The sequence below is a fragment of the Desmodus rotundus genome, chromosome 4, assembly GCF_022682495.2.
Source record: "Desmodus rotundus isolate HL8 chromosome 4, HLdesRot8A.1, whole genome shotgun sequence".
In the NCBI taxonomy this organism is placed as follows: domain Eukaryota; kingdom Metazoa; phylum Chordata; class Mammalia; order Chiroptera; family Phyllostomidae; genus Desmodus; species Desmodus rotundus.
The window spans coordinates 112,856,538-112,881,396 of NC_071390.1; the positions used below are offsets into that span (position 1 = coordinate 112,856,538).

The 24,859-nt window shown below is 45.4% G+C and overlaps 1 protein-coding gene across 1 annotated transcript in view; it reads left to right on the top strand.

Moving 5' to 3' along the window:
• Nucleotides 1-23,795, top strand: part of ITIH5 (inter-alpha-trypsin inhibitor heavy chain 5) — an 82,131-nt gene extending 58,336 nt beyond the window's left edge. Inside the window, exons 8-14 of the mRNA XM_024580352.4 lie at nt 10,277-10,445; nt 12,430-12,739; nt 15,099-15,658; nt 17,825-17,878; nt 19,248-19,364; nt 21,260-21,637; nt 22,725-23,795. Of these exons, the coding sequence (XP_024436120.2) occupies nt 10,277-10,445; nt 12,430-12,739; nt 15,099-15,658; nt 17,825-17,878; nt 19,248-19,364; nt 21,260-21,637; nt 22,725-23,023 (1,887 nt within the window). The 3' untranslated portion in view covers nt 23,024-23,795. The remainder of the gene's footprint in view (nt 1-10,276; nt 10,446-12,429; nt 12,740-15,098; nt 15,659-17,824; nt 17,879-19,247; nt 19,365-21,259; nt 21,638-22,724) is intronic.
• The last annotated feature ends 1,064 nt before the right edge of the window (nt 23,796-24,859 follow it).

A 24,859-nucleotide genomic window follows, 5' to 3' on the forward strand; every position in this document is an offset into this window, starting at 1 on the left:
TGCATTACTGGGCAGAAGAAAACTCCTGCCAGTCTCTACTCTGGACCTGCTACTGTCCAACAATTAAGTTCATCTGGCTTTAGAATTTCTTCCCTCTTGCAATGAAAACCTTACTTTCCAGTCTCACAGTGTCCTGAAGAGTAAGGGAAGATGGAAAGAGACACGGACATAGTCATTCTCCCCGTCTGATGGAGGCTGACTTTGCTTCCTCTAAGTATTTTCTTACGTATACAGTCTACAGGTGCTATGTTGGCTTCTTTCATAGTTGTTCCCTGTTTCCTACTTAGCGTGACTCTTTCACATCCCCTTCGTATCTTTCTGTTATATCCTTGATGTTTGTCCAGGCACATCCCTGGGGGTGTACAGTGGGTGGCACAGGGCACACTCACACCAGGGAAACAGAGCTCATGAGGACTCATACATAAGGGAAAGTTGAATGGGTGAAAGGACGGTCGGGGAGTCAGCCACCAGAAAGCTCTGTAGAATGAAACAGGCAGGGCTCCAGAAGCCAAGTGTGCAGTTGGGCAATATGAACTTCAGCATTCGGACTGGGCACTGGGGACCAACAACTCAGTCATGTCAGTCAGTAGATGAGTCAGAACATGGACAAAGGACACCAGTTGTATACTCAGGTGAACTTCTCTGGGTCCACATCTTCTTATGTACTTCCTGTTGGAGCATGAAGCCAGCCTGCTAATGACCACCTGGAGCCTACAGATTGAAGTGACGAGGCAGTATATTCTTGGCTCTGCTCTAGAATGAGAAGCATCAGACCGACACTGGGGGGCAAATCTGGGTTATGTACTAATCCTCTACATGAAGAGAAGTGAAAAGGAGACTGTTTGGAGTCTTGTGTTGTTTATACACCAAGCATGAAAAATGAGTGTGCTTTGTATGGCATAAAGAATCAAAGATATGTTATTGGCAAAGGGCTTTTTAGGAAAATGTACAGTGATATTATTAGGTACATGTTTGATACATTTGTCAAAGCAAAGTCAAAACATTAGGTAATGAATTTTCACGTTAGCCAGAATGGTAACATGAGAGAGAGTTTGCTTCTCAAGCTAGAATTATGTTATCCAAACTCAAAGACTCGTGAAGTTTAGTTACATTTACGTTGCAGAAGATGTTCTAATATGTTTACTCATTCAGATTTTCTTAAAAGTAAGGCTGAATTCGGCCAGAATTTGGTCTTTAGCAGACATTCTCTTTTAAAGCCAGTCCTGAAGTACTGTTGGTATTTAGATCTGAGCCTTTACTAAAAAGGTGCTTTTCTTTTGATTTGAAGAAATGGCTATTTTGTATTTTTAAACAGGTCATCAGAACCAGAATTGTATTGCAATACAATCTAGCACAGTACTACCTTAAAAGAGCATGTGAAATTAGAATTAAAATGGTAAATGAAATTATAATAGCTTTAAAATAATGTATTTTTGAGTACAGAAACCCTGTGATTTTGCTTAATTTAAGAAATAGGCTCTTTATAATTTGTGAACATTAAAATGTAGAGACTGAAGAAATAGTGTTTTCTACATTAAGGTGAAATTTCAAGTTAATATTTAGCATTTACTGAACTGTTTTAAAATATTAGAAGATATGATGACTTCTATCCCAAATTTTCTAGGTATATAAAGAAAGCTTATTAATTTCTGATCTTTCTTCAAAGAGAACATTTTGACCAGTAGAAAGCGAGTTTCTTTGTCTTTTAACAAGATTCCTCAAATTCAGTTGAGCCACCTCTTTTGGATACTTTGTTTCTTGCATTATAGTTTTAATTTTTCATTTTTAACATAAATTCTCTAAAGTGGTTCATTTTGGGAGATATTGACAGCTGTAGCAACAGGAGGGACCCGGGCACTGTGAGAGCGTTACCACTGATTCCCCTTCCAAGCACACAGAAGCTCAGAAAGTGTACTTGGTAATCTGTGGTAGTCTAACATTATTTTTTAAGGTTTTAGTTTCTTTTCTGAAGCCAATCTGTTGCTAGATTTTTTAAAAAAGTGTAACATTGATATATTGGACAAATGGCCTTTTTCACTCAATTTATCACCTTGTTCCTCAAGTTGGAATTAAAAAAAAAAATCTGATTACATGGTGGGTCAGTTACGACAAGCTTTCAGAAAAGTTTCTTTCAACTTATTGTAAGACTCGCAGCATGTAAACATAAGGTTCTGCTACAGTTTACAGAATAGTTGTTTGTGGTACTGAAATGTTACAATCTTGAAATACTCCCGGTGTAATCGATACCCACGGAGTCCAGGGTGACTCGAGGCAGCGCCTTGTCTGGATGCCCGTGGACTGTGTGGAGAGACGCTGGGGTGGGGGACGTACCCGTGCTCCTCGGCGTGGACTGTGGTCGTGTAAGGTTGCGGGGGGGTCTGATGCGGCACACTTGGAGTCACAGGCTGTTTTTGTTTTCATCTGTCCCTTCAAATAGAGTGACCACAGTGCCATCCTACACCTAGCAGCAGGACGTGCTGGGCACTGAGGGTTCCCCTACTGGCATCAGGAAGGACTGCAGGCTTACAATGTAGATACACCGCTCCCTTCCTCCCACCAGTGTGCATTAACTCTGCCCACTTAGGAAAGAGAGAAGGCTGAGCTGCAGCTCAAGTTGATGTTGGGCATATTCCTTTCCCCCATATCATCTCAGAGACCTGGGGCTCTTTTCATGGTCTGTATGTGTTGATCATGATTCTCCTTCATGGCTCAGATGGTCTTAGATTTCATTGTTGGATTATTTTAAGCTTTTCATCACAGACAGTTTTTCTCTTGGATTCCTTTAAAAGGACTGTGTAGATCAATGAATGAGGAAATGTCAACTCCATGGTAAACATTTTAGAATGAGGCAAATGCTAGGACTGCTTAGGAGAACAGTACAGGCATTCTGCTGAAAACATGGGATGGCTCATATCTAACTAATACCCTTGAACTTGAGTTCCTTCTGTGATGTCATGGGCTCCCCTTGTTTGTGGTACAAAAGCCTTTTGTGTCAGAGTGTGGTTTGATGCAGATGCAGAAATATTTGAGAAGCGCTGGATCAAATGGGTACCCTGACAGAAGTGGTAGCAAGGAGTGGGCAGCAGCTGGGTTGTCGATGGGCTCCACTGACAGTTCATTCTGAGAGTCTGATTATGTAATGCTGCTCCACTTGGGGAATGTTTCATGGACATTCCCGCCAGCGGAGCACTTACCCCCTTGAGGGCTGTGCCAAGAGCCTGCAGCTGCTTGGGCTCAGTCAGTTTTGTAGGGAAGGGGGAGAGGGAGGCAGAGGAAGGTCCCATCTCCTGTCCCAGCAGGGCTTAATTCAGGGACCCAGAGTGCCCAGGACAAAGCTGTCTCCGGGACACTCCCTTTCCTGCAGTAGTACTTCGAGGGGCCTCGTGAGTACAGAGTGGAGAGGGAGCTGCATCTCCGGGGCCCAGCTCTGCTCCTTCCTACAGACGCCATCAGAGGAGACTACTTCCTGTTCTTTCCTGAAGATCCACTAGAACAAGTAGAACCACTGCCAACCCTACTGCATGAATGGAGAACCTGAAACAGAGAGTTTATTTTTGTTTGTTTATGTCCTGCTTTGTTCCTGAAGACATTTAAATGGACAGAGATTAAAAGACTTAATTAATAATAAACCTAAGGCAGAGCTGGAATTAACTTCTGAGGCATTGTTTTTAAAGGGGATACTTCTCCCCCTTTTAACCCAAGGAAAGTACATATAAGAAGAGGAATTCATCACTGTAAAATAATTTCAAACAGAGAACTGTCCCTATTTTCTATGATTGTAAACAGCCAGGATTAAAAGGATTCTTGCGTAATACTTGTATTCAGGCCAAGGTACTTCTTTACTCCCTAAATAGTAAAAGAAATACACATAGGTCCTTTTCATTTATTAGTTGCATTTGTGTACTTTTTTTTCCTCCCTCAGTCCAAACATAATCCGGATGTTGTAAAGGTCCCTTCCGGTGACATATATGGACTGGTGCTTGTAGATTGCTCCCTTGGAGACAGGTGGGCGGTGTGTGCTACCTGCTGCTGGGGGTTGGTGCTTGCAGGACCGGCTCATACCCAGAGGAGACCCACTTGGCTTCTTCAGCCTTTTGCTGGCTGATCTCTTTAAGAATTCTGTTTTCTTCCTCAGCCAGGCCCTTATGTGCACAGTATTCTTCTTCCCCTAGGCACAGGGTTTGGTTTTCCTGCCTTTCCCCCTCACCCTGTCTCCCCAAGATTTACTAACTCCTCCCCGACAGGCTTACCACCTACCTGTTGGAAGTAGCGACCTAAGCCTTTCTCCCACAGAAGCCACTCCTGTCCTTGTCCCCATAAGGACAAGTGAGGATGGTGACTTCCCGGAGCCTATTCTTATGGTCCCAAAGAGTGAATGTAACCTTCCAACGTCAGACATTAAGCCTTCCTCACTAATCAGACCCTTGCCCCCAATTTTATGAATCTCCCTTGAATGCAATATAATATGTGTAATCATAAACTTAATATGCCTATTTTCAAAGATCTCCAAGGAACACATTTCCACAGACTCCTGTGATCACCTATTAGCAAGGTAATTTCAGGGTATCATTCCAAGAGCTGCCTTTGGGGTTGCTCCTCACCAGCAGGCCAACTTCTTCCAAAAGTGCAAGGCCACTAGGTGGAGCTTTGGGGATAGGGGAAGAAGGCCCAGGGACATGGCGTGCTGGGGCCTGCAGTGTCTTTTCCTTCTCTTCAGGTTAGCTGGAGAGGCCGTTGTGGGAGTAGGGGTGACCAGCTCACTTCGTCACCTTCACTTGTAGTGTCTAGAGCTACCACCCAGGGTTTGGGAGGGACCTTATGGGGAAGTAGTCCAACCCTCATGGGGTGCTCCTGTGCCTTCAGTGTAGTTCAGTCCTCAAGCCAGCTAGGATTACACATTCTCTGCCTTTCTGGGCTTCCTCTGATCCTTCTGGAATGTCCTAACCCTGTTCTCTGGACTGTACTCTTGGAAAATATTTGACTCGGTTTCTGTTAATCTTAAGCATGTAAACACACCATGTTGAAATATCAGCTTAAGCCCACTCCCAGTTACTCTTCTATCTGGACACTCACCTTCTGCCTGCCTGTTGAGCCTGCAATGGCCTGCAGAGTGCCTGGGGCCATCAGCCCGTCTCAGGAGAGCAGGAAAGGGTTAGTGGATGGTGGTGGCTGCAAATGTCAGTGGCAGCTTCTGTCCGGGCCCCTTGGGATAAAGGGTGGGAGGCCATCCAGAAGGTCCTAATGCAACTGGAAAAGCAGTGACTGCGAGCCTGCTGGCCTGCCTTTCCTGGTTCATGGGAGGTTAAGTTGCAGCTGTGGCCTTACAAGGTCATAAGGAACCTGTAGTTGCTGAGCTAAGGGGAGGAGGGTGGAGAGGCTTGAACAACTACTCCTAAAGCAGAATATCCATCACAATCAGAAAAAAAAATAGCGGCAAAGGAGCCAAGCCCACCCTTCTTGAGGTCTTTATCGTACTGTTTGAGGATCCTTAAGGATGCCAGCAGCTAAACAAACAACAATCTTCTGACGAGTTTCCCCGTGTCCCAGCCTGCGCCCTGGGTTCCTGGCCAGCTCCAAGCTCAAACAGGGAGCAGCTGGAATATTTCCAAGTGCCTGCCTTTGAGCTGGGCTCCCAGTGGTGTTGTCTCAGGGACAGCCACTGCTTGCTGGTGCCTTGTCACAGCTGTGGGCCTTCAGAGTTTCCAGAGGTCCAGACCCCACAACTGGGAGTGATGCCTGATGCTCACACTGGGGATGTGCTGGCTCTAACCTGAAGGAAGGGTGAGGGACAAAGTGTTGCCAGCTCCCTGGAAAATGCCATCCGCGTCAACACTTAGGGCACTCCACCCACATCTGTTTACTATAATTATCAGATTTGTTTGTTTTCACTTGAACACCATCCACCAGTGAGCTCTAGGATTCCTACACATGATCATTCTCAGTGTCATCTGCCGTAGGTTCTCCAGCCAGGGGCTGTGTCTCTAACTTCCTTTGTGCTCACTCAGTAGAAGTCTACCTCTCTCTCATTTACTCATTCACCAGATGCCTGCTGAAACCCTACAGTGTGTAGAATACCACATTGGGAGGGCGGGGAAGGGGAAGGGGCAGCTGCCTTGAGGAGCTCCCTGTCTGGTGTGACAGGCGACTTACTCAGGAAGCTTGCATCAAGCATCTGTCATGCGGCCAGGCACTGCTGGGTATTGAGATACAGTAACAAAATGGGAAAAGGCCCTGCCCTCAGAAGCACAGGGATGAGTTGGATAGAGAAGCAAATGCACAAATATGTAATTACATTCTCTCTATACATGTTGTGAAGGCAAAGGACAGGGTGCCATGCTTGAGAGAACAGCAGTGTGTGGGTGAGGAGGCCAGAAGGGCTGTCTTGGGGCGTGATGCGTAAGCCCAGAGCGGAATGCTGAGAAGGCTGGAAAATGAAACTCTGGCAGCAATGTGAGGACAGGCTAAACCCTTCAGAAAGTACAGGCCCTTCCCCACACCAGCTCCATGTAAGGAATTTATCCTGAGGAAACAGCAGTGAGCACAAAGACGTGTGAATACTGACTGAGTCTCACAGAAGTACTGCTTAAATGTTTTAAAATACTAATTACAGTATATGCATATGGTAGAATGTAGTGCGCCATTAAAATGATTAGACATTTATGCATGGGCATGAAAACTATATATGATACAGTAAATTAAAAGCATGCTCTATGAGCCCATTTTACTTAGAGTACATACACAGGAAAGTTCCTGAAAGGGCGTGTGGTACAACACTTTAATAGTGGCTATGTGATGTCACTTGGCCGGAGAGCTCAGTTGGTTAGAGTGTCATTCTGACACGCCAAAGTTATGGGTTCGATCCCCAGTCAGAGCACATACAAGAATCGACCAATGAGTGCATGAATAAGTGAAACAACACATTCTCGCTCTCTCCCCCAACCCCTTTCCTCTATCTCAAATCAATAAATACATTTAAAAAAAATAGTGGCTATCCCTAGGTAAGGGGGATTTTGTAAGTCTTATATGTTTTTCTTCTGATTTTTTAAATGAATTTTTTGCATTAAGAAAAAATATACAAATGAAGAAAAACAATGTATTGCCAATCTAGAGCAGAGGTGGCCCAAGCCCAGATTACAGTCACAGGATGTTTAGGAAGAGAAGGGGTTACAGAAAGAGGTGGCACCGCCATCCTCGGGTGACCTAAGAACCTGAGGCTTAGGGAGAGGGGCAAGAAGAAGGTGCAACACGATGACTGGTTTCTGACCTGGACCACTGGGTGGCTGGAGGTGACATTCTCCAGGCAGGGAGCAGCAGAGAAGAAAAGGTTTGGATAGAAAGGCAAAGCTTCTGATCTTCACCATATTAAATCTGAGTGCCTATGGGACAGGCAGGGGCAAATGGCTGGCAGACAGGTCTGGCTCTCATGAGAGTGGTGAGCTCTAGAGATATGTGTGGAATCCGTCATTCAATAGTTGGCTAAGGGGGCGTATGCAGTGTGTGTGTGTGGAGGGGATGCCGAGTCCGTTGGCACCCTAGGCCAGTCTGAGAAGGAGGCTCCAGCAAGGGCGAGGAGCACTGTTCAGAGAGGAGGGCATACAGGGTTTTGCCGGGAAGCCAGAGGAGCAGAGGGTCACAGATCCTTTCAGTGGCTTCCAAATCGGGCTGACAAATTTTGGATGTGGATTCTGCTTATTTTCGCAAGATCCTTAGACACATTTCCTGAAGGTGGGAGTCAGGGTTGGGAGAAGACAGGAAATTCAGCTGCCAGTGAGTGTGTCCTCTGAACAACCTGGTGTGATGGGTTAGAAGGAGGGGGGCCCAGCCCCAGAGGAGGGAGCAGAGGCTAGAGGGGGATTCCTAGACTCCAAATGAAAGTAAGGCCTGCCATCGCCATTCTTTCTCATGGAAGAACCGGGGGCAGTTGGGAGGGTGGGACAGCCCTCTGTAGCATGAGATGATGAATTTAATGAAATACGTTCATTGTTCTCATTCCCCGGGTGGATGCCTTCTGCAAGGATGTTATAGGAAATTAATCCATTACTTGCTGCCAGAAACCAAGTAAAAGAAACAAAGAAATAAACAGAGCCCATCAACATGCAGGGACCTGGACGGAATCCCAAAATGAGCTGCACATTATAAGGGTTATAACTCAGACACGCTCAGCGCCAGCAGGCTTGGGGCTGAGATTCCACTGCTGCTGGTGTAAGTGTTGGCCCTGGAGCCTGACTTCCTGGTTTTTATCCAGGCCCCCAAGGGCATGATGCTTAACCCTTTCATTCCTCAGGCACTTTGCCTATAAAATGGGAATATTAATAGTCACTTTATGTTAGGTGGGTTATGAGGATTAAATGGGCCCATCACCTGAACCTATGAAAAGCTTTGGCACTTGGCAAAATATCTGGGGGTATAATTCCACGTCCAGAAAATGTTACCTGCTGATGTCATCATCTTTATGCTTCTAGTGATATTGTTACAATGCACTGCTTTCTCAGCCTGGGAATGAAGAGATGGGGAAATTGAGGCACAACTTCATTCATTCAGTAAAGATCCATAAGGAGAATGTTAAACGAACATCTGTTTACTCAGGCTAGAAATTCTGTAAGTTTACTAAAATAATGCAATATACAGATTTAAAAATAAATACATCCAGGTTAGTATCTAGAGTGGATTTTGAGGTTCCTATGAAATTCAAGGGTTGGACGAAGGGATATGAGAGTGAGCAGTTGGGTACCAGATTGGAGAGTAAGACTAAGGAGAGGAAGAGGGAACATTCAGAAGGGAAAAGTTGTGGTTATTTCACTTAGAGAGGTAGAAGGGGCAGTACTGTCTGAAGCTGGTTATAAAGCAAAAGCTAACAGTCATTGAATCTAGAAAAAGACCTATAAAATATTTTCAGGGTAACCATATAGTTCCTTAGCACACCTCATTCTGCAATCACTGCTTCAGCCTTTACAGTTTCTCTTTGGCTCTGTCACCTCCCACCTGCTGGCAAGTAAGAGCAAACACGGATATAACTTACTGTATGCCTGGCCCTGTTATGAGTACTTTCTATATAGCAACTGGTTCAATCCTCGTGACAACCTGATGAGGTAGCACTATTATTGTCCTACCTTTACAGGTGGGATAACTTAGGCACAGCGAGAAAAGACAGATAGTGATAGAACTTCCTACCAAGGACCACAGGGCCACACAAAGTGACAGATCCAGGGTCAACCCCAGACCGCCTGCTCTGAAGTCTGTGCTCTTAATCACTGTAAGAGATGCCAAATGTCACTGTTAAGGCAATTATGTGATGACTGTTCCTTACTTCATATGATGAATCTCTTTAACTGTCTAATAATATTGCTGTTTAGAGAAGACAGTGCTTTCTTTCAATACATGGTTGGTTATTTTAGAAACTTGTTCACACTCCTAGAATTTTTCTGTGTTCAGTTTCACGTGGTCTTTTTTTTCTTTCCACAAGCTGTGTCTTTTTTCCACACCTCGAATCCACTCACCTCCTGCAGGCTCACCCCTGTCACCTCTTTGCTTTGCTTGAACCATCGCACGTATCTGCTTTGCATCTTTGCAGAATGCCTGCCTTATCTTTCAAGACATCCGGTTCCTTTAAGCCTCGTGCTCAAACTGCTTCGCAGAGAAACTCTTGCTTCTCTGTGAAGTCTCCTAACATCACTCCAGCCCAGTTTTCCTACTTTTAAAAATTCCTGAGGGTATTTATTATTTGTAGTTTTAATCTTCTTATTCATTCTATTCATTCATTCATTCATTCGTTCATTCAATAAACCTCTCTAGAACTTCTTGTGCACTGGCAGTTTACAAAGATGAGTGGAACCTGCCTACAAAGAGCTTACAATATAGTTAAAGGGTCCTGGCTGCTGTGGCTCAGTGGTTTGGGTGAAGTGCCAGCTTGTGAAATGAAAGGACACTGGTTCGATTCCCAGTCAGGTCACATGCCTGGGTTGTGGGCCAGGTCCCCAGTTGGGGGCGTGTGAGAGGCAACCAACCGATGTATCTGTCTCACATTGGTATTTCTTTTCCTCTCTTTCTCCCTTCCTTTCCTCTCTCTAAAGATAAATAAATAAAATCTTTAAAAATATACAGTAAAGGAAAGAGATATAAAAGCAAGTAATCATTACTTGGACATTTATCCGGTACCCTTTACATAGTAGGCACTTAATTTTAACGCTGACATTGTTCCTGGTGTGCAGTTTCTAAGCGAGGGGACATGCGGACTAATGCAATTGACATGACTGGTTTTGGTTTTGTGTTTACCTAGACCAAAGACGCCCTCTTCACAATCCTGCATGACCTCCGACCCCAGGATCACTTCAGTATTATTGGGTTTTCCAACCGGATCAAAGTGTGGAAGGACCATTTGGTATCAGTTACTCCCAACAATATCAGAGATGGCAAAGTCTACATTCACCACATGTCGCCCACCGGAGGTAAATATGAGTCCTTCTTTTCACGTTAGCTTTGACGTGATAATAAGTGAGTAGCTAAATTTTCTGCCAAGAGACAAGGATTTGAATACTGAAACTATCACAGGAAAGGAGATAACAGCTGAGAGCTTTCCCAGAAGCTTATGTTTCTCTGAATACTGATTCTGTAAATTCGTCTCTTCCAGGCCCCAAGCTCAGATGGTCAAACAAGTTATGAGGGGGAATACCTGATAGGGTTTGGAGCCTCTCCTGGTTTATCTCACAGATCCTGAGCAGTGAAGTTGTTTTTCTAAATTGTTTTAGGGTGTGGTGTTAAAGCCAAATAGATGAGTTAGTTTTGTGCGCTCAAATCTTAGCACCTTAGGAAGCAGCAGGGGGAACTGCCCAGCTGCACCCTTAGTCCCTTTGGCAGGGCTGAAACTGTGAGCAGAGCAGGAACCCCAGGGGGCCTGGGAGACACTGTGGTTGGAAAGTGTGATGGGCTCTGAGTGTCTGCACGCCTGGCTTGGGTGTGGTGCTCAGGTCAGTGTGCAGAGGAGGGAAAGGTCATAGAGAAGTCTAAGAAAACTAGCGTATCTAGAGGCAGTCTGCTAATGTTATCCAGTTGGACAGATGTAAGTTCCTTCAACTCAGGGCCTTGGTCTTACTCTTGCTGTCAACTTTGTCACTGGTACAGTGCCCATGCAATAGGTACTCAATATTGGAGTGTTTACGGTCACCGATCCTGACCCCTCCCCACTTTCTTAAAGGCCATTTATGGAGACACCATCTCTTGTTGTTGTCTCGATTATTGTGGTTTGGTGGTCACCTGGAAACAAACAAAACACCCAACAGTCTTCTTCCATTTGGGATTTTTCATCTTTCTTATATTCATCATTTCCTGTCCAAGATAAAGTTTTGATTTCCCACATGAGTTTCATTTGGAACTTCATCTTTCTTGCACCAGACTTGGACTTACAATGGGATTTCCTACCAGTCTCCACAACAGTGAGATTTAGGAACTGTTTTACTAGTTGATGGGAGAAATAATAATTGGATTTACTATATGGTACCATTGATCATTGACCTATGGCAGGAAGTGACAAGGTTGTAAAGTCGTTGAGAGGAGAAACTCTTATTCATCTTTGTATATCCGCCAGCTCCTGGCGTAGCCCCTGGCATATAGTGTACACTCAACAAATATTTGCTAGTTGTATTTATTTTAATGCTCTTGGTTACAATTAGGATGTTATGTGCAAGTGGGCATAAAGCTTTAGCAGAGAGTCGATGTGTATTATGTTCTTTTGGAATCCAAACCTTAGAAACTTTATGGTTTCCTGTATTTTTTCTTGGCACTTCATTGCCCCAGCCTCTGCAGGTGGACAGAAAATTAATCTGTTCCTCTCAAAGACATGTAATATCAGGACTGGAAGCATCAGTTCTTCATTTGTTAAGATTTTACTTATTTATTTTTAGAGAGAGGGGAGGGGAAGGAGAAAGAAAGGGAGAGAAACAACTTGTGTGGTTGCCTCTCAAGTGCCCCCTACTGGGGATCTGGCCTACAACCCAGGCAGGTGCCCTCACTAGGAATTGAACTGGCAGCCCATTGGTTTGCAGGCTGGCCCTCAATCCACTGAGCCACGCCAGCCAGGGTGGGAACATCGACTCTGAAGCCAGATCACCTGGATTTGAATATAGCTCCACCATCCACAAGTCATTTAACCTCTCTAGGCCTCAGTTTCCTCATCTGTAAAATGGGGATAATGATGGAGTTGTTATTAGGATGAAATGAGTTAAAACAGTTAAAGTATTCAGCAAACACTTGCAAGGTCTCTAGTTAGGCCATGTAACTTACAATCACCCCACATGCTTGGGGGGCTTCTTCCCCTCCTCCCCAGTGCCACCCCCGCTAATCCTCAAATGATTGCAGTGAACCACAGCTGTGAGTGGGAAGCCAGGGGAAGGACGTGAGTGAAAGCTTGAGCTGCCCTGTTTTGGTGTCCCACAGGCACGGACATCAACGGGGCCCTGCAGAGGGCCATCAGGCTGCTCAACAACTATGTGGCCCACAACGACATTGGAGATCGCAGTGTATCCCTCATCATCTTCCTGACGGATGGGAAACCCACTGTTGGGGAAACCCACACCCTCAAGATTCTCAACAACACTAAGGAGGCTGCCCGGGGCCAAATCTGCATCTTCACCATCGGCATTGGGAATGATGTGGACTTCAAGCTGCTGGAGAAACTGTCACTGGAGAACTGTGGCCTCTCACGGCGTGTTCACGAGGAGGAGGACGCAGGCTCACAGCTCATTGGGTCCGTTTGTCTCCTCGGCACAATGATGAGAGGTTCTCAGAAGGGGGTGGAGGGTTGCGTTTTATGGGAGACTCAGAAATGAGGATGGTTTGTTGCACCTTAACCTCGAGTCTACTGGAAATGACTGTAACTCATTACACTGGGAGACATCATGTTGGGTTTTGAAATCCATCAGGCAGGTCTGGCTGTAAATTCTGGTCCTGCGTGACTTTAGGCAGCATTTTAAGTCCCCTCGTTATAAAGTGAGATTTATGGTCAATTGACAGAATTTAATGAGAAAACCTGTGTAAAGTATTGGCAGGATTGTTATCATATGTTACATGTTCAATTAGCTTTTCTGTTATAATTGTCTTCTTGACATTTCAAAGCACTTCCTGGTATAGTCACTATAATTCCGTCCTGTGCAGTAGCTACGAGAAGTAACTGTTGAGTAATATTGATTATTAAAATGATCATATTTTTTTGGAAGTGAAATGACCAATTGACACTAGTCACTGATTATATATATATTTGAGGCAGAGAAAGAACTAGAACTTATGTCTTCTAACTCAGTTCAGTGCCTTCCTTTGGTATCAAGATGCCAAAGATGGGATATAACTTTGCTGTTGATTCAATAATGTGCCAACTCCCAGTTCAGTATTACTGCTTTAATCTACTTGGTGGCATATGGTGCAGATACTTAAAAGGACAAGTGAGCTTTAGGTACCTTCATGGGTGTTTAATAGCCATAATTAAAGAACATTCATCAATGATAAATCTAATTGGAGGTCTCAAAGATGGACGGTAGAGATGGGTCCTAGGAATGGAGCTGGCCACCATTATTTCCCTAGCATTTTTATCAAAGATTTAAATAAAAACACAGATCAGCTTCCCACATTTTCAAAATCATTCAAAATGACATTCAATTTAACTAAATGCATTAGTTGAATATGTGCTTCATAAGCAAAAGCAAGTACATTGAAACAAATCGACTGACCTACTAAAAATACTGTCACTATCCAACATTTATTGAGAACTCATGACATGACAGACATTTCTACAAGCCTTACCTCCTGTGAGCCCCACAGCAACCCTAGGAGTGGGTGTGCCAGGGGGAAGGCTAACTGCCATGCGGATGACCATCCTGGAACAGGCTGGCAGGCCCGGTTCTGCTCCAGGAGGTAGGTCATGCAGAGATTTCGGGTTTCTTCCATTGCACTGCTCTGCACCCTTTAGATGTAGTCTTTAACTCCAAGGACGAAATGGGCACAACCCCTTCTGTGTTCCAGCACTAAAAGTGGGGAAGGAAAAGAGAGCCAGAGCAAGCCATTTTATATCAAGCGAGCATTGCAGAGGGCACATATTTCACTTCCACTCATACTCCACTGGGGAGACCATGGCCATATGGGACCACAATAGAGGCTGAGAAATGTAGTTTGTAGCTGGATGGGCATCACCAAATTAAAACTAAGTTACTATGAAAGAAGGGGAGACTGGGTCTGGCGAAACAGCTAATAGTTTTCCAAAGTAATTATTGTTAATGTTCCAATTTTATAGAGGAAGTAACTGAAGTTCAGAGAGATTAAGTTATGTGTCCCAAGATATATAGCAAGGAAGTAGCTGAGATAGAAGTCTAACTCCACAGCTTATGCTCCCTAGATCTTTGGGAAGGGATTTTAGTTGTCCTTTTACTCAGAAACTAGCAGCTGTGACATAACTAGGAGAAACGTTAATGCAAACAAATGCTGCATTACTGAAAAGCATAGTGGCAAAATCAAAGTCAGATTTCTCAAGTGTAATGGGCTAGTTAAAGCACATTGGCAATAGGCATTTGGTTCTAAGAAAAGTGTTTTAAAAGGCCCTTTGAGAAACTCAGGCGTGTACAGAGGAAGGTTACCCAGAGTGGTTAGAGAACCTTGCAGTTGTATTACCTGAAGAATAGTTAATGAAACTGGGGATTGATTAGACTGAATAAAAGATGACCCCTAGGAGCAGTGTGTGTCAAACTCCCAAATGGCTGTCCTGGTGAAGTTAGATTAGCCTAAGTTGTACTGGGCTACTCCAGAAGCAAACGAGAGACCAGTGGGTGGAAACGGCAGGGCGAAGATTGTGTGGTCTACTACATGGAGGTTCCTCCTCCTCAGAGCAGTCGGAAGCGAGGAGGAAGCCTTATGAGACAGTGAGTTCTCTTCACCGGTGATGTTCAAGCTACTGCTATATAACCTCCTATGAACAAAGTTCTCCTGGGCAGAATGTTGGACTCAATTGCTCCTAAGGTCAGGTTCACCCCTCCGACAGCCCACAATTTCCTGTCCTGCCTGCAGTCAGGGCTGGGCCCTGACCCTAACACTCTCTCTCTCTCTCTTCCTCTCTACTCCAGGTTCTACGATGAGATCAGGACCCCTCTGCTCTCTGACATCCGCATCGATTACCCGCCCAGCCTCGTGGAGCAGGCTACCAGAACCCTCTTCCCCAACTATTTCAATGGCTCAGAGATCATCATTGCTGGGAAGCTGGTGGACAGGAAGCAGGATCGGTTGCACGTGGAAGTCACGGCCAGCAACAGTAAGAAATTTGTTGTACTGAAGACAGATGTGCCCGTGGAGCCCCAAAAGGTGGGGAATGATGTCACAGGAAGCACCAGGCCCAAGGGTGATGGTGAGGAGGACCCCAACCATCTCAAGCGTCTCTGGAGCTACCTGACCATGAAGGAGCTGCTGAACTCCTGGTTGCAGAGCAATGACAAACAGGAGAAGGAGCAACTGAGGCAGAAGGCCCAGGCTCTGGCCGTGAACTCTCGCTTCCTCACCCCATTCACCTATATGAAGTTGAAGAAACCTGCACTACAGACACAGAAGCTAGAGGAGAGCTATGGCATGTCTGCTGCAATGGGGCCTGAAACAGTGACTCAGAGCCTGCAAGGCTCCAACCTGCCGCCAGGTAACTCACCTCCAGGGATGGCCACATGCAGGAACCTAACATGTCCTTTCTGCCTCGTTCTCAGGCCAAGGTCACCTTAGTAGTAATCTGTTTTTACTTTGTTGTATTATGATTTTTATAAGTAATCACCCCCACATGCAACTCCCAGTTTGCAGTAAGTGTGTTCAGTCGTTGTGTTTGATTTGTTATAAACTGTGGATCTCTGTGCAGGAATGAGAGAAGGGGACAGTTTGTCTCAGAAATGTTGTCCGGTGAAGTCAGTCGGTCTTTCAGTCATCAATTCCGAGTGCCTAACATTCACCAGGCATTATGGGAGACACCAAGAGGAATAAACAAATATATATATATATGCAAATGTTCATTTTAAACTGCCCTTCTACATTTTTAAGTACTTTGGAGTTGTATCATTTTATGTGTATGCTGGATTTTATTTTCCTGGGAACATAGCTGAGGACTAATTTCTGGATTCTTAAGAGAACGCACCCTTTACATACTTATTACTCAGGATCTGAACAGCAGCTGTCACGAACAGTCTCAGCGCCATTTTTGCGGGGGAATGAGTAGTGATGAGAACAGGAAACGGAAAAGGAAGGTAGTTCAACCAAAGCTGAGGATTATATTCTCAGTAATAGCTGTTTGGGAAAATGGCATTTTTTTAAATGTGTAACATTTTCATTAAATTTCCATCAAGTTCACATTTCCTAAGTAGGGGGAACTGATGTTACCTGAGGACCTACAAATGCTGCCTCACTTATTCCTTGAACTCTAACCTCTGAGAAGCACCTGGGATGGGGAAGAGAGCATACCTTTAGGGTGCAGACAGAGCCGAGGTTCAGCTCACCAACCCTCCTGACCAGCTGTGTGGTGCGGGGCAGGCTTCTGCACCTCTGACCTCCTATTCCCTCACCTATAAAATGTAGGTGATAATAATTTCCCTGAAGGGCCATTGCAAGGATTAAACGTGTAAAGTCTTTGGCACATATGAGTGTTCTACAAATGTTAGATACCCTTTCCCTTGAGGAATATAGAACTAGACATTAATGGAAAGTTCAGACCCTGATGGAGAGGTTAAAACTGACGCATTGCCTTTTTAGATGGAGCGAAGCTTGTCTTGGCACAGCTAGCGCAATCTGAGTTCTGATGAAAAGCAAGCTGTGGGATGCTATGAAATAGCCATATAAAGAAATGACCAACTGACAGCTCAAAACAGTTGTTTGGAATAGAATTTTCCTGAAGCATTAGGTAGTATTCAAGACAATCTTTCTTTGCTTAAAGCTCTGATGATTTTTAAAATTTAAGGTTTACTTTTCCGAGTGTTTGTGGCAGCTGCCACTCACCACAGCTTCTCACATCAGCCGTCTGGACTAAGAAGGTGCTTCCCCTTCATGGGCTGCCTGATTCGGCCTGCGTCCCACTGGCCAGGGACCAGCGTGGAAAAGACATGGGCATGTGGACACATGGAGGCAGTTTGATCTTTAATTTCAGTGAGGGACCAAAAGCAGTAAAGAGGAGCATGATCTTGTTAATACAAACAGTTTGAAATAAGATAATATTTTTATTTATAGAAATTAATTTACTTTTAGGTTATTCGTTAATTAATTATTTATTTTGCCTGCTGCTTTATGAATTGTATTTACACGCATAGCGATAGACCCTGGATTCTAATTTATTTTTACATTTTTGCATCTTTCTGGGTTTTTTAAAATTATGGTACGAAAACATGTAACATAAATTTACCATCTTACCATTTTTAAGTGTACAGTTCAGTAGTGTTAAGTATATTGACGTTGTGAAACATCTTCAGAACTCACTCGTCTTGCAAATCTGAAACTCTGGACCCATTAAACAAGTGTGCCTTCCCCCCTCCTCCCATAACTAGACCTTAACTATGACGGGATATTTTCCTCTATTACATGCACAGAAATCACAGGTGAGAAGAATACTATCTAATTTATAAAAGAATAAAATAATTAAGCCTCCACATGTTATCCCTTCACTTGTATGTTGTGAAGCCAAGCTCCCTCTTTAAAACAAATGATGTTTTTAAGTTGCCAAAAATGTATCTGAAAGCTATATTTTACTCATCCCAACCCTCTCCTCTCTGTGCCCCTCACTTCATCCTCTTTCATGGGTAACAGTGAGTGTTCTTTTCCTTCTCCTTTATAGGACCTGCTCTCGAGAAGCCATACAACCCAAGAATTAAAGTCTCCAAAACATCAGGTAAAGAGAACAAAGAAAATGTGTGATTTGGGAGTCGATATGTTTAGAAAGTGGACAATCAGGAATTCCCTGAAACCAGCTAAAATACCAGCTCACATTAGAAACGGGACACCAGGACCCATAGTGTGTCAGCCCGCGCCAGCAGTGCGGCGGTTCTGAGCAGCAGGATCGTCACTAAACCATTGCATCAACACCGTGGGTAACAGTCCTGGGGAGCCTGGCAACAGCCCTGATGGAAGCAAGGGTAACACCCACATTCTCCTCACTACGGAGTTTAAAAGGCATTTGTTTTAGAGATCTAAAGTATGCGTGCTTCCTGTTTCTGGTGTTACAAATATCTGTGACATCCAGATTTTTTAAAAATTATTGTGTTATTTCTTTAATCCTTGGTTTAGAGGGAAGGACGGATAAAAACACCATGAAATTTCCTTTGGCCAATTTTCTGGGATTATAATAAAAATCCAGATGGAATAACAACACAAGGGCTGAGTTGGCTTCTTAAAATGCACACATCTCTTTATAAGTCTTGCAGTCCATGTGCCGGACACGCAAGTTCTTAAAATCAGGGACATCCTCGAGGTTAGCTGTGCAGGCAGGAAACGCAGTCTCCAACAGAGGGAATGTGATTCCTTTGAACTCACACATGCTTTAATGCAAGAATGCTTTCCTCTGGGACGCTGCGGGGAGTGTGACTTTCAGGCCACTGCTCTATTTTTTGGAACAAGCAACATCTTCCCTTGTAAAGGGACTTGGGTGATTTGAGGAGAAATGATATGGTGTGAGCCCAAGAAACTCTCAGGGAACTGTCACATAACTCTATTCCTGTTGACTCTGTGTCCTTCACTTGCTGCCAGCCCTCCGCTGGGTTTGGTCGTTACTCCTGTTAGACAAGAGTTGTGTATGCTGGACGCTATGAATGTCCCTAGTGCCATGGCACTGTGGTCATAGGAGACGAAGAGTTCTCATCCACATCTCTTCACTTGGTAGTCAAAGGAGAAAGGAAATGATTGGCGTCATGCGGGAAGTTGAAGCAAGTGGGTCAGTCGCAGTGGGGGTATCTGGCAATAACTCTCCTTTCTGTTTCCCTCTTACCTCTCAAGGCTTAGTTGTCTGTGTTTGGCTGAGGTGTGATGAAAGGGAGCATTATGTTTGAATTTAGGGGACCCGAGTTCAAACTTCACCATCTACTAATTGGGTAACTGTGGTGAGTCATCCACTACCCAGTCATCTTCCTCATTTAGAGATTCAGGACCATTGACAAGATCAAATAAGTAATACATGAGAGAAAACAAAAGAGTACTTACACATGGAAGGCACTCAATAATGTCTTTTCTTTCTGTTTCTCTTCTGTTTCTTCCTGCTCTGGCAGCGGATGGAGACCCCCATTTCGTTGTGGATTTCCCCTTGAACAAGCTCACTGTCTGCTTCAACATTGATGGGCAGCCTGGGGACATCCTAAGGCTGGTCTCTGATCACACAGACTCTGGTAAGGTTTGACCTCCGTGGTGGCCTTGGGCAAGAGCAAGGTAGACCCCATATCTCCTCTGTTCCTAAGAAGGGTGTCCAGGTATATGAGGGGCACATCACAGATGCTCAGTGAGGATCGTTGGTGAATAACTAAAGCAAATAGACTGTGCGCTGACCTGAGAGGCAGGAAGACGTGCATTGGAAACCCTGCCCTCTGACTGCACTCATGCTGTGGCCCTGGGTACTGAGCTAGGGTAGGGAGCTCCTGCTGTCTCCCTTGTAAAACAGAGATAGTGATACTCGCTGTGCTGGCCTCACAGTGCTATATGAATTCATGACACATTATCGTTGTTATTATGTCTTTCCAATCGAAAACTGTGATGGTGGCATGTGCTAAACTCATTTATCTCAGATCCTCGATGATTGAGGTGGTAAGCCCGATGTTAATTACTCAGCTCTGTGCAGAGGACACAGATGTAAGAAGGGTTCTGATCCCCTTTGGTCTGTAGAGGGACTGCATGAAAGAGATTGGAATATAAAAAACTCCTCCCGTTACATATGGGTCCCAGTGCTTGAGGGATGGCCATGTGGACAGTCACACGGCCTGACTTTGTGAGGACAAGCTTTGCAGTGGACGTTCTGGCACTTCTCAGTTCTGAGAAAATGAGTTTCTTAGAAGGCTGGGTGACAGAGGGCCCCACAGCAAGGTCACACAGATGATGTTGTTATGCAATGTTTGATCGTGGGCTCCTTACCTGCCTCGCTCTCTTGCAGGGCTGCTTAGCCATAGTGCAAAATCTTGGCTTGTTTGTAGCTCAGAGGGCTCCAGAGTGAGATAGGGGCCTAACTGTATCCTTCCCTGGAGGGGCCCACCCCCGTCAGAGTTGTTCTGTTGTTTCCATGTTTAGTGTGGTGTCTGTGATGGGAGGCTCAGTGGAAGATGCTTGGAGCCTTGAGGCGGAACTAGCTGACCTCCGCTCATGCTGGGGTTTTTCCTTTCCCCAACGCTTTGTCCCAGGGAAAGGAGTTTTCCCCTGGAATGTCCAAGGAGTTTCTAGTCAAGATGTATGGAAAGATTATCCCCCAAAGCAGAGAAAACAAGGGTTGATTACATAGCAATCTTTTATTAATGCAAATTGCCTCTTTGGCTGAGAGCAAATATACTTAATGAGCGTAAACTAATTCAGTCCCAAACATCTGGTGCAGAATCGCCATCTGCTCAGACAGCACGGATTGCCAGGAGTCTGGCTCACAGGCCTCGCTCAGGTCTGCAAGAGTTGCAGTTGTGTTCATGGCAGTGAAGGAGAAAAGGGAAGACTTGTGTTTGCTGGCTGCTGGCAGCTTGCCCGTATGCCAGCTCCTGAATCCTCACCACCATCTTGTTAGGTTTCCTGCCCCTTTTTACAAATGAAGACATCGAGGCTCAGAGTTTTAAAGTGACTTGTCCAGAGATGCGCACCTGGAAAGTGAAAGAACTTGAGCTTTGGGATTCTAACCTTTGCATTATGCCACACTGCTGAGTGGCATCATGGGGTCTCCAAATCAGCAGCAGTGGCAACTGGTAGATGAGAAATATGTCTGTTTGTCCCTACAAGCAGAATGATAGGAAATACTAGAGGGAACATAAACACATAAACCCTTTCTGTGATATCTTGACTCAAATCTACATCATCCTTCCCCTCCCTCTAAATATTGGTTGAACACGGGGAAGAAATTTCCTCATAACTTCATGCATTTACTCATTTCTTCACTCATTTGATAGGCACTAAGTGGCCTCTATTCCCAAGTCAAAGTTCACGGTGCGAGAGATACAAAGATAAGGCCAGGAGAGGAAGGAAATTCTGATCAGACGCCTTTAGCGTGAAGGTGGGGATAGTTTTTCTAACCACTGTTCTCTTCCCCTCTGTCTTGGAGGTGTGACAGTGAATGGAGCATTAATTGGGGCCCCCGCTCCTCCCAACGGCCACAAGAAACGACGCACTTACTTCCGCACCATCACCATCCTCGTCAATAAGCCGGAGAGGTCATACCTTGAGATCACACCGCACAGAGTCATCTTGGATGGTGAAGACAGGCTGGTCCTCCCCTGCAACCAGAGTGTAGTAGTGGGAAGTCGGGGGCTGGAGGTGTCAGTGTCTGCCAATGCCAGTGTCACTGTCACCATCCAGGGCACCATTGCCTTCGTCGTCCTCATTCACCTCTACAAAAAACCAGCCCCCTACCAGCGAGACCACCTAGGTTTCTACATCTCCAGTAGCAAAGGCCTTTCCAGCAACTGCCATGGGCTGTTAGGTAAGCAGCTGCTCCTCCCGGGGTGAGAGGAGAGTGTTCAGCTCCTGGAGTCCTGGAGTGAAGCTGGTGTTGCCAGTCACTTTAGCTTGATTGAGAAATTCAGTAGGAGGGTGGTCTTTATACAATACCACAAAAATTGTATGTCTTGCCTCTTCGTGACTTTCTGGAATAGGATTGTGTTTTATAAACTAATTCTCACTGGCTTTCTGGGAAAGCAAGCAAAGAAGTTGGGACTCGTCCTCTGGCTCCTTACTGTCAGCAAGAAAATACAAAGAAAGGGCAGCCCACAGCCCAGCACCTGGTGTGACATGGGTGTCTCTTCCGTCGGAGTCACACACTGCATGAGCAGCAGGCAGTCCTCTCGGGATGGCTTTCTTTGACATGCAGTTTCACATGGGCGTCTTGCCCGCAAGTAAAGAGCCAGAGCCGCCAGGGCTCAATTTAGAAAGCAGGGTTTCCTGGCACTTGAGCTGGACGCATTTCTGTAGTGCCTGATGGCCAAGCACGCACTCCTTCTGACAGAGGCGCACCAGTGTCCTTGGCCTCAGTGATGCCCTCACTTGACCTGGAGAATTCTGATGGTGTGTCTCAGGGACAAACTGAACTGACTGCTTCCACACCCTCAGCCCAATACAGTCCACAGACTTTGTAGCGTGGAGAGTGCTATGACCAGGGAGGACAGAGGGGAAGGCCTGACTCTTCCCTGTTGATCTGCCCCCTTTCTTGTCCTCCCAGCTCAGTAAGAGACTATGGTTATCTCTGTTTGCCTAACCAGGCAGCTTTCCAGTGTTAGCAAGTGGACAGCTTCCAGATGTGGAGGCCGCTACTTGTAAAACCTCAGGTAGGAGAGGTCTCTCCTCTCCATATGCTCCAAACATGTGTTCCATCACTTACGCTGGAGAAGGTGTGAGTGCCTTCTGACAGAGTGCAACTAGGAGTGTGGTCACTGACATCATGAATTCCCCCTTCCTCTGGGTGCCACGTGTGCATTTGCTGGTTACCAGTGGCCTAAACTGAAATTTGATTTTTTTTCTGCACAGTGTGGCCTGTACTTGACTTAGACCTGATGCTTTTCTTGTCCATTCAGGTCAGTTCCTGAACCAGGATGCCAGACTCACAGGGGAGCCTGAGGGGCCCAGCAAGAACACTACTGGTCCTCCACCCCCAAAGGCAGGCGAGGTGCCTGGGACTGTTTTGAAGGTGAAAGGACACCAGGTCCCAGTGGTGTGGAAACAGAGGAAAATCTACAATGGGGAGGAGCAGGTAGACTGCTGGTTTGCCAGGAATGCTGCCCAGCTGCTTGATGGAGAGTACAAAGATTACCTGGCGGCCCATCCTTTTGACTCAGAGACTTCATTTGGCCTGGGAACATCCAGGGGACTCTGACACCCGCACCCTTAATGTCAGAGTGCCTGACAGGGAAATGGCCTTCGGGGACACTGCGGTGTGGTCCTTGTTGCTGGTCTGTGCCTGGTCTCTTGGCAGTGAGCTGCGACCTTTGGTCCGCTCCTGGTCACCTGTAGGTTGGACATTGTCTTGAGCAAAGGGTAGGATCAGGAAGCGGAAGTGAAATGTTACCCCTGGTTCCTCTTCCTGCCAAGGTCTCCTTATGTACTATAGAGAAAGATGGTAGCACCAAGGGGGGAAGGGCCATGATTAAAAGCAAGAAGTCTATGTCTTGTACCAGCTGACTTGTCCATCTCACAGCCCATCATAAAGGAACTCTGATGAAGGAAGGTTGCTGCAAAGTTTGTTTTCTCTGTGGAAAAAGCCAAGTTTGGGCACATTGCTTTTCACCTTGTAAATGCTTAGGAATCTTTTCTCTTCATACTGCTGCACTCTCCAGATGAGTGGCCCGCCTCTGCTTCAGGGGATCCTTTGGTGGAGCCCAGACCGTGGGTCATGCAATAGCCTGTAGATTTGATTATTATAAACAATTAAGTCTTTTCTTAGGAGAAGATTTTCTTCTGCTGTGATACCTTGCCCTTGAAATTTAGTTTTCATTTTTATAAAAAAAACTAATTAAAAATTAGAAAATCTACATCCCAGCTACTCACGTCTTTCTAATGGGTTTTGTAAAACACTTTACTTTGCCAATGAATATTCTCCTATTTGTTCCAGTAAGCTATGTGCTTATAATAAAGAGGACAACTCCATATGGATGTTTTTACTGGCCTGTCTTGGTGCTGGATGAATGGTCAAGCTTTCCCTAGGCACTCTTCAGTCTTCATCATCATCACAGCCTTCTTTGTGCAGGAGGAGATAAATTAGGCTTTCCCAGTGCTGGACTGGGAGGTAGACACAGCACAGGGGAGTCTGACAGCTGACACACCTGAGGAATCAACCTCATGTTCTCAGCAGGAAGTACACCTGCTTACAGAGTCTAAACAGCTCTCCCACACCTCGTATAGGCAAAGCAGAGGATCAGCATGAGTAAAGGACTCTGATTCCAGAATGTGGACATAGCTAATCCCATAAAGAAAAGGTTAATACTGGGGAGGGGAGCTTCATGAGTCATCGACTGTCAGCTTTCTCATTGTGGGCACCCTCTTTGCAACGGGCTCATATAATCATGGGATGTGAGGCTGCTGGTGGCATCAGAGGCTCACTTCATGCAGGATGCAGGACGCAGTCAGGAGGACACGGGGCACTTGTGTCAACCAGCACAGAAAGATTGGGTCAGAGGCATAGAATATTTTGATGTGAGACTGAATGAAAAAAGGCCTTTGTGCTGGCTTCACAGGAGGTTTTCCCCAGTCAGGACTGACTCCAGAGCAGGCTTTCATGAAAAATGAAAGTATACTTAGCACTTGGAGGGAAATCAGAGCTACAAAAATTGTTTGTCATACTTGCCTTCCCATGGGAACCATTTGAGCAGCAAAACGACCTCCACATGTTCCTGTTGGACCTGGAGATTAAGTTAGTGGCTGGGGACTTTTCAGTCCTCTCTGTCTCTCTCTTCTTTGTGACCCACTAGACCATGGCCTGCCAGCTGTGTTATTTTTGACTGCCACCATCTCAAACTAGCTGCCTGTTTTCATGCTAGCATGTGAAGATACCTGCCCAGACTGACAGATGCTTCCATATTTCAGAGCTCAGGAAGAGGAGGAGCATGAGCCAGGGCCAGCCAGTGAGTGGCCAGGCCCATCATACAGTTGAAGCCCTGGCTGCATAGATGTTCCCTGAGCCAGAGGTCAGCCCGCTGTGTTAACAGTGGGAGCA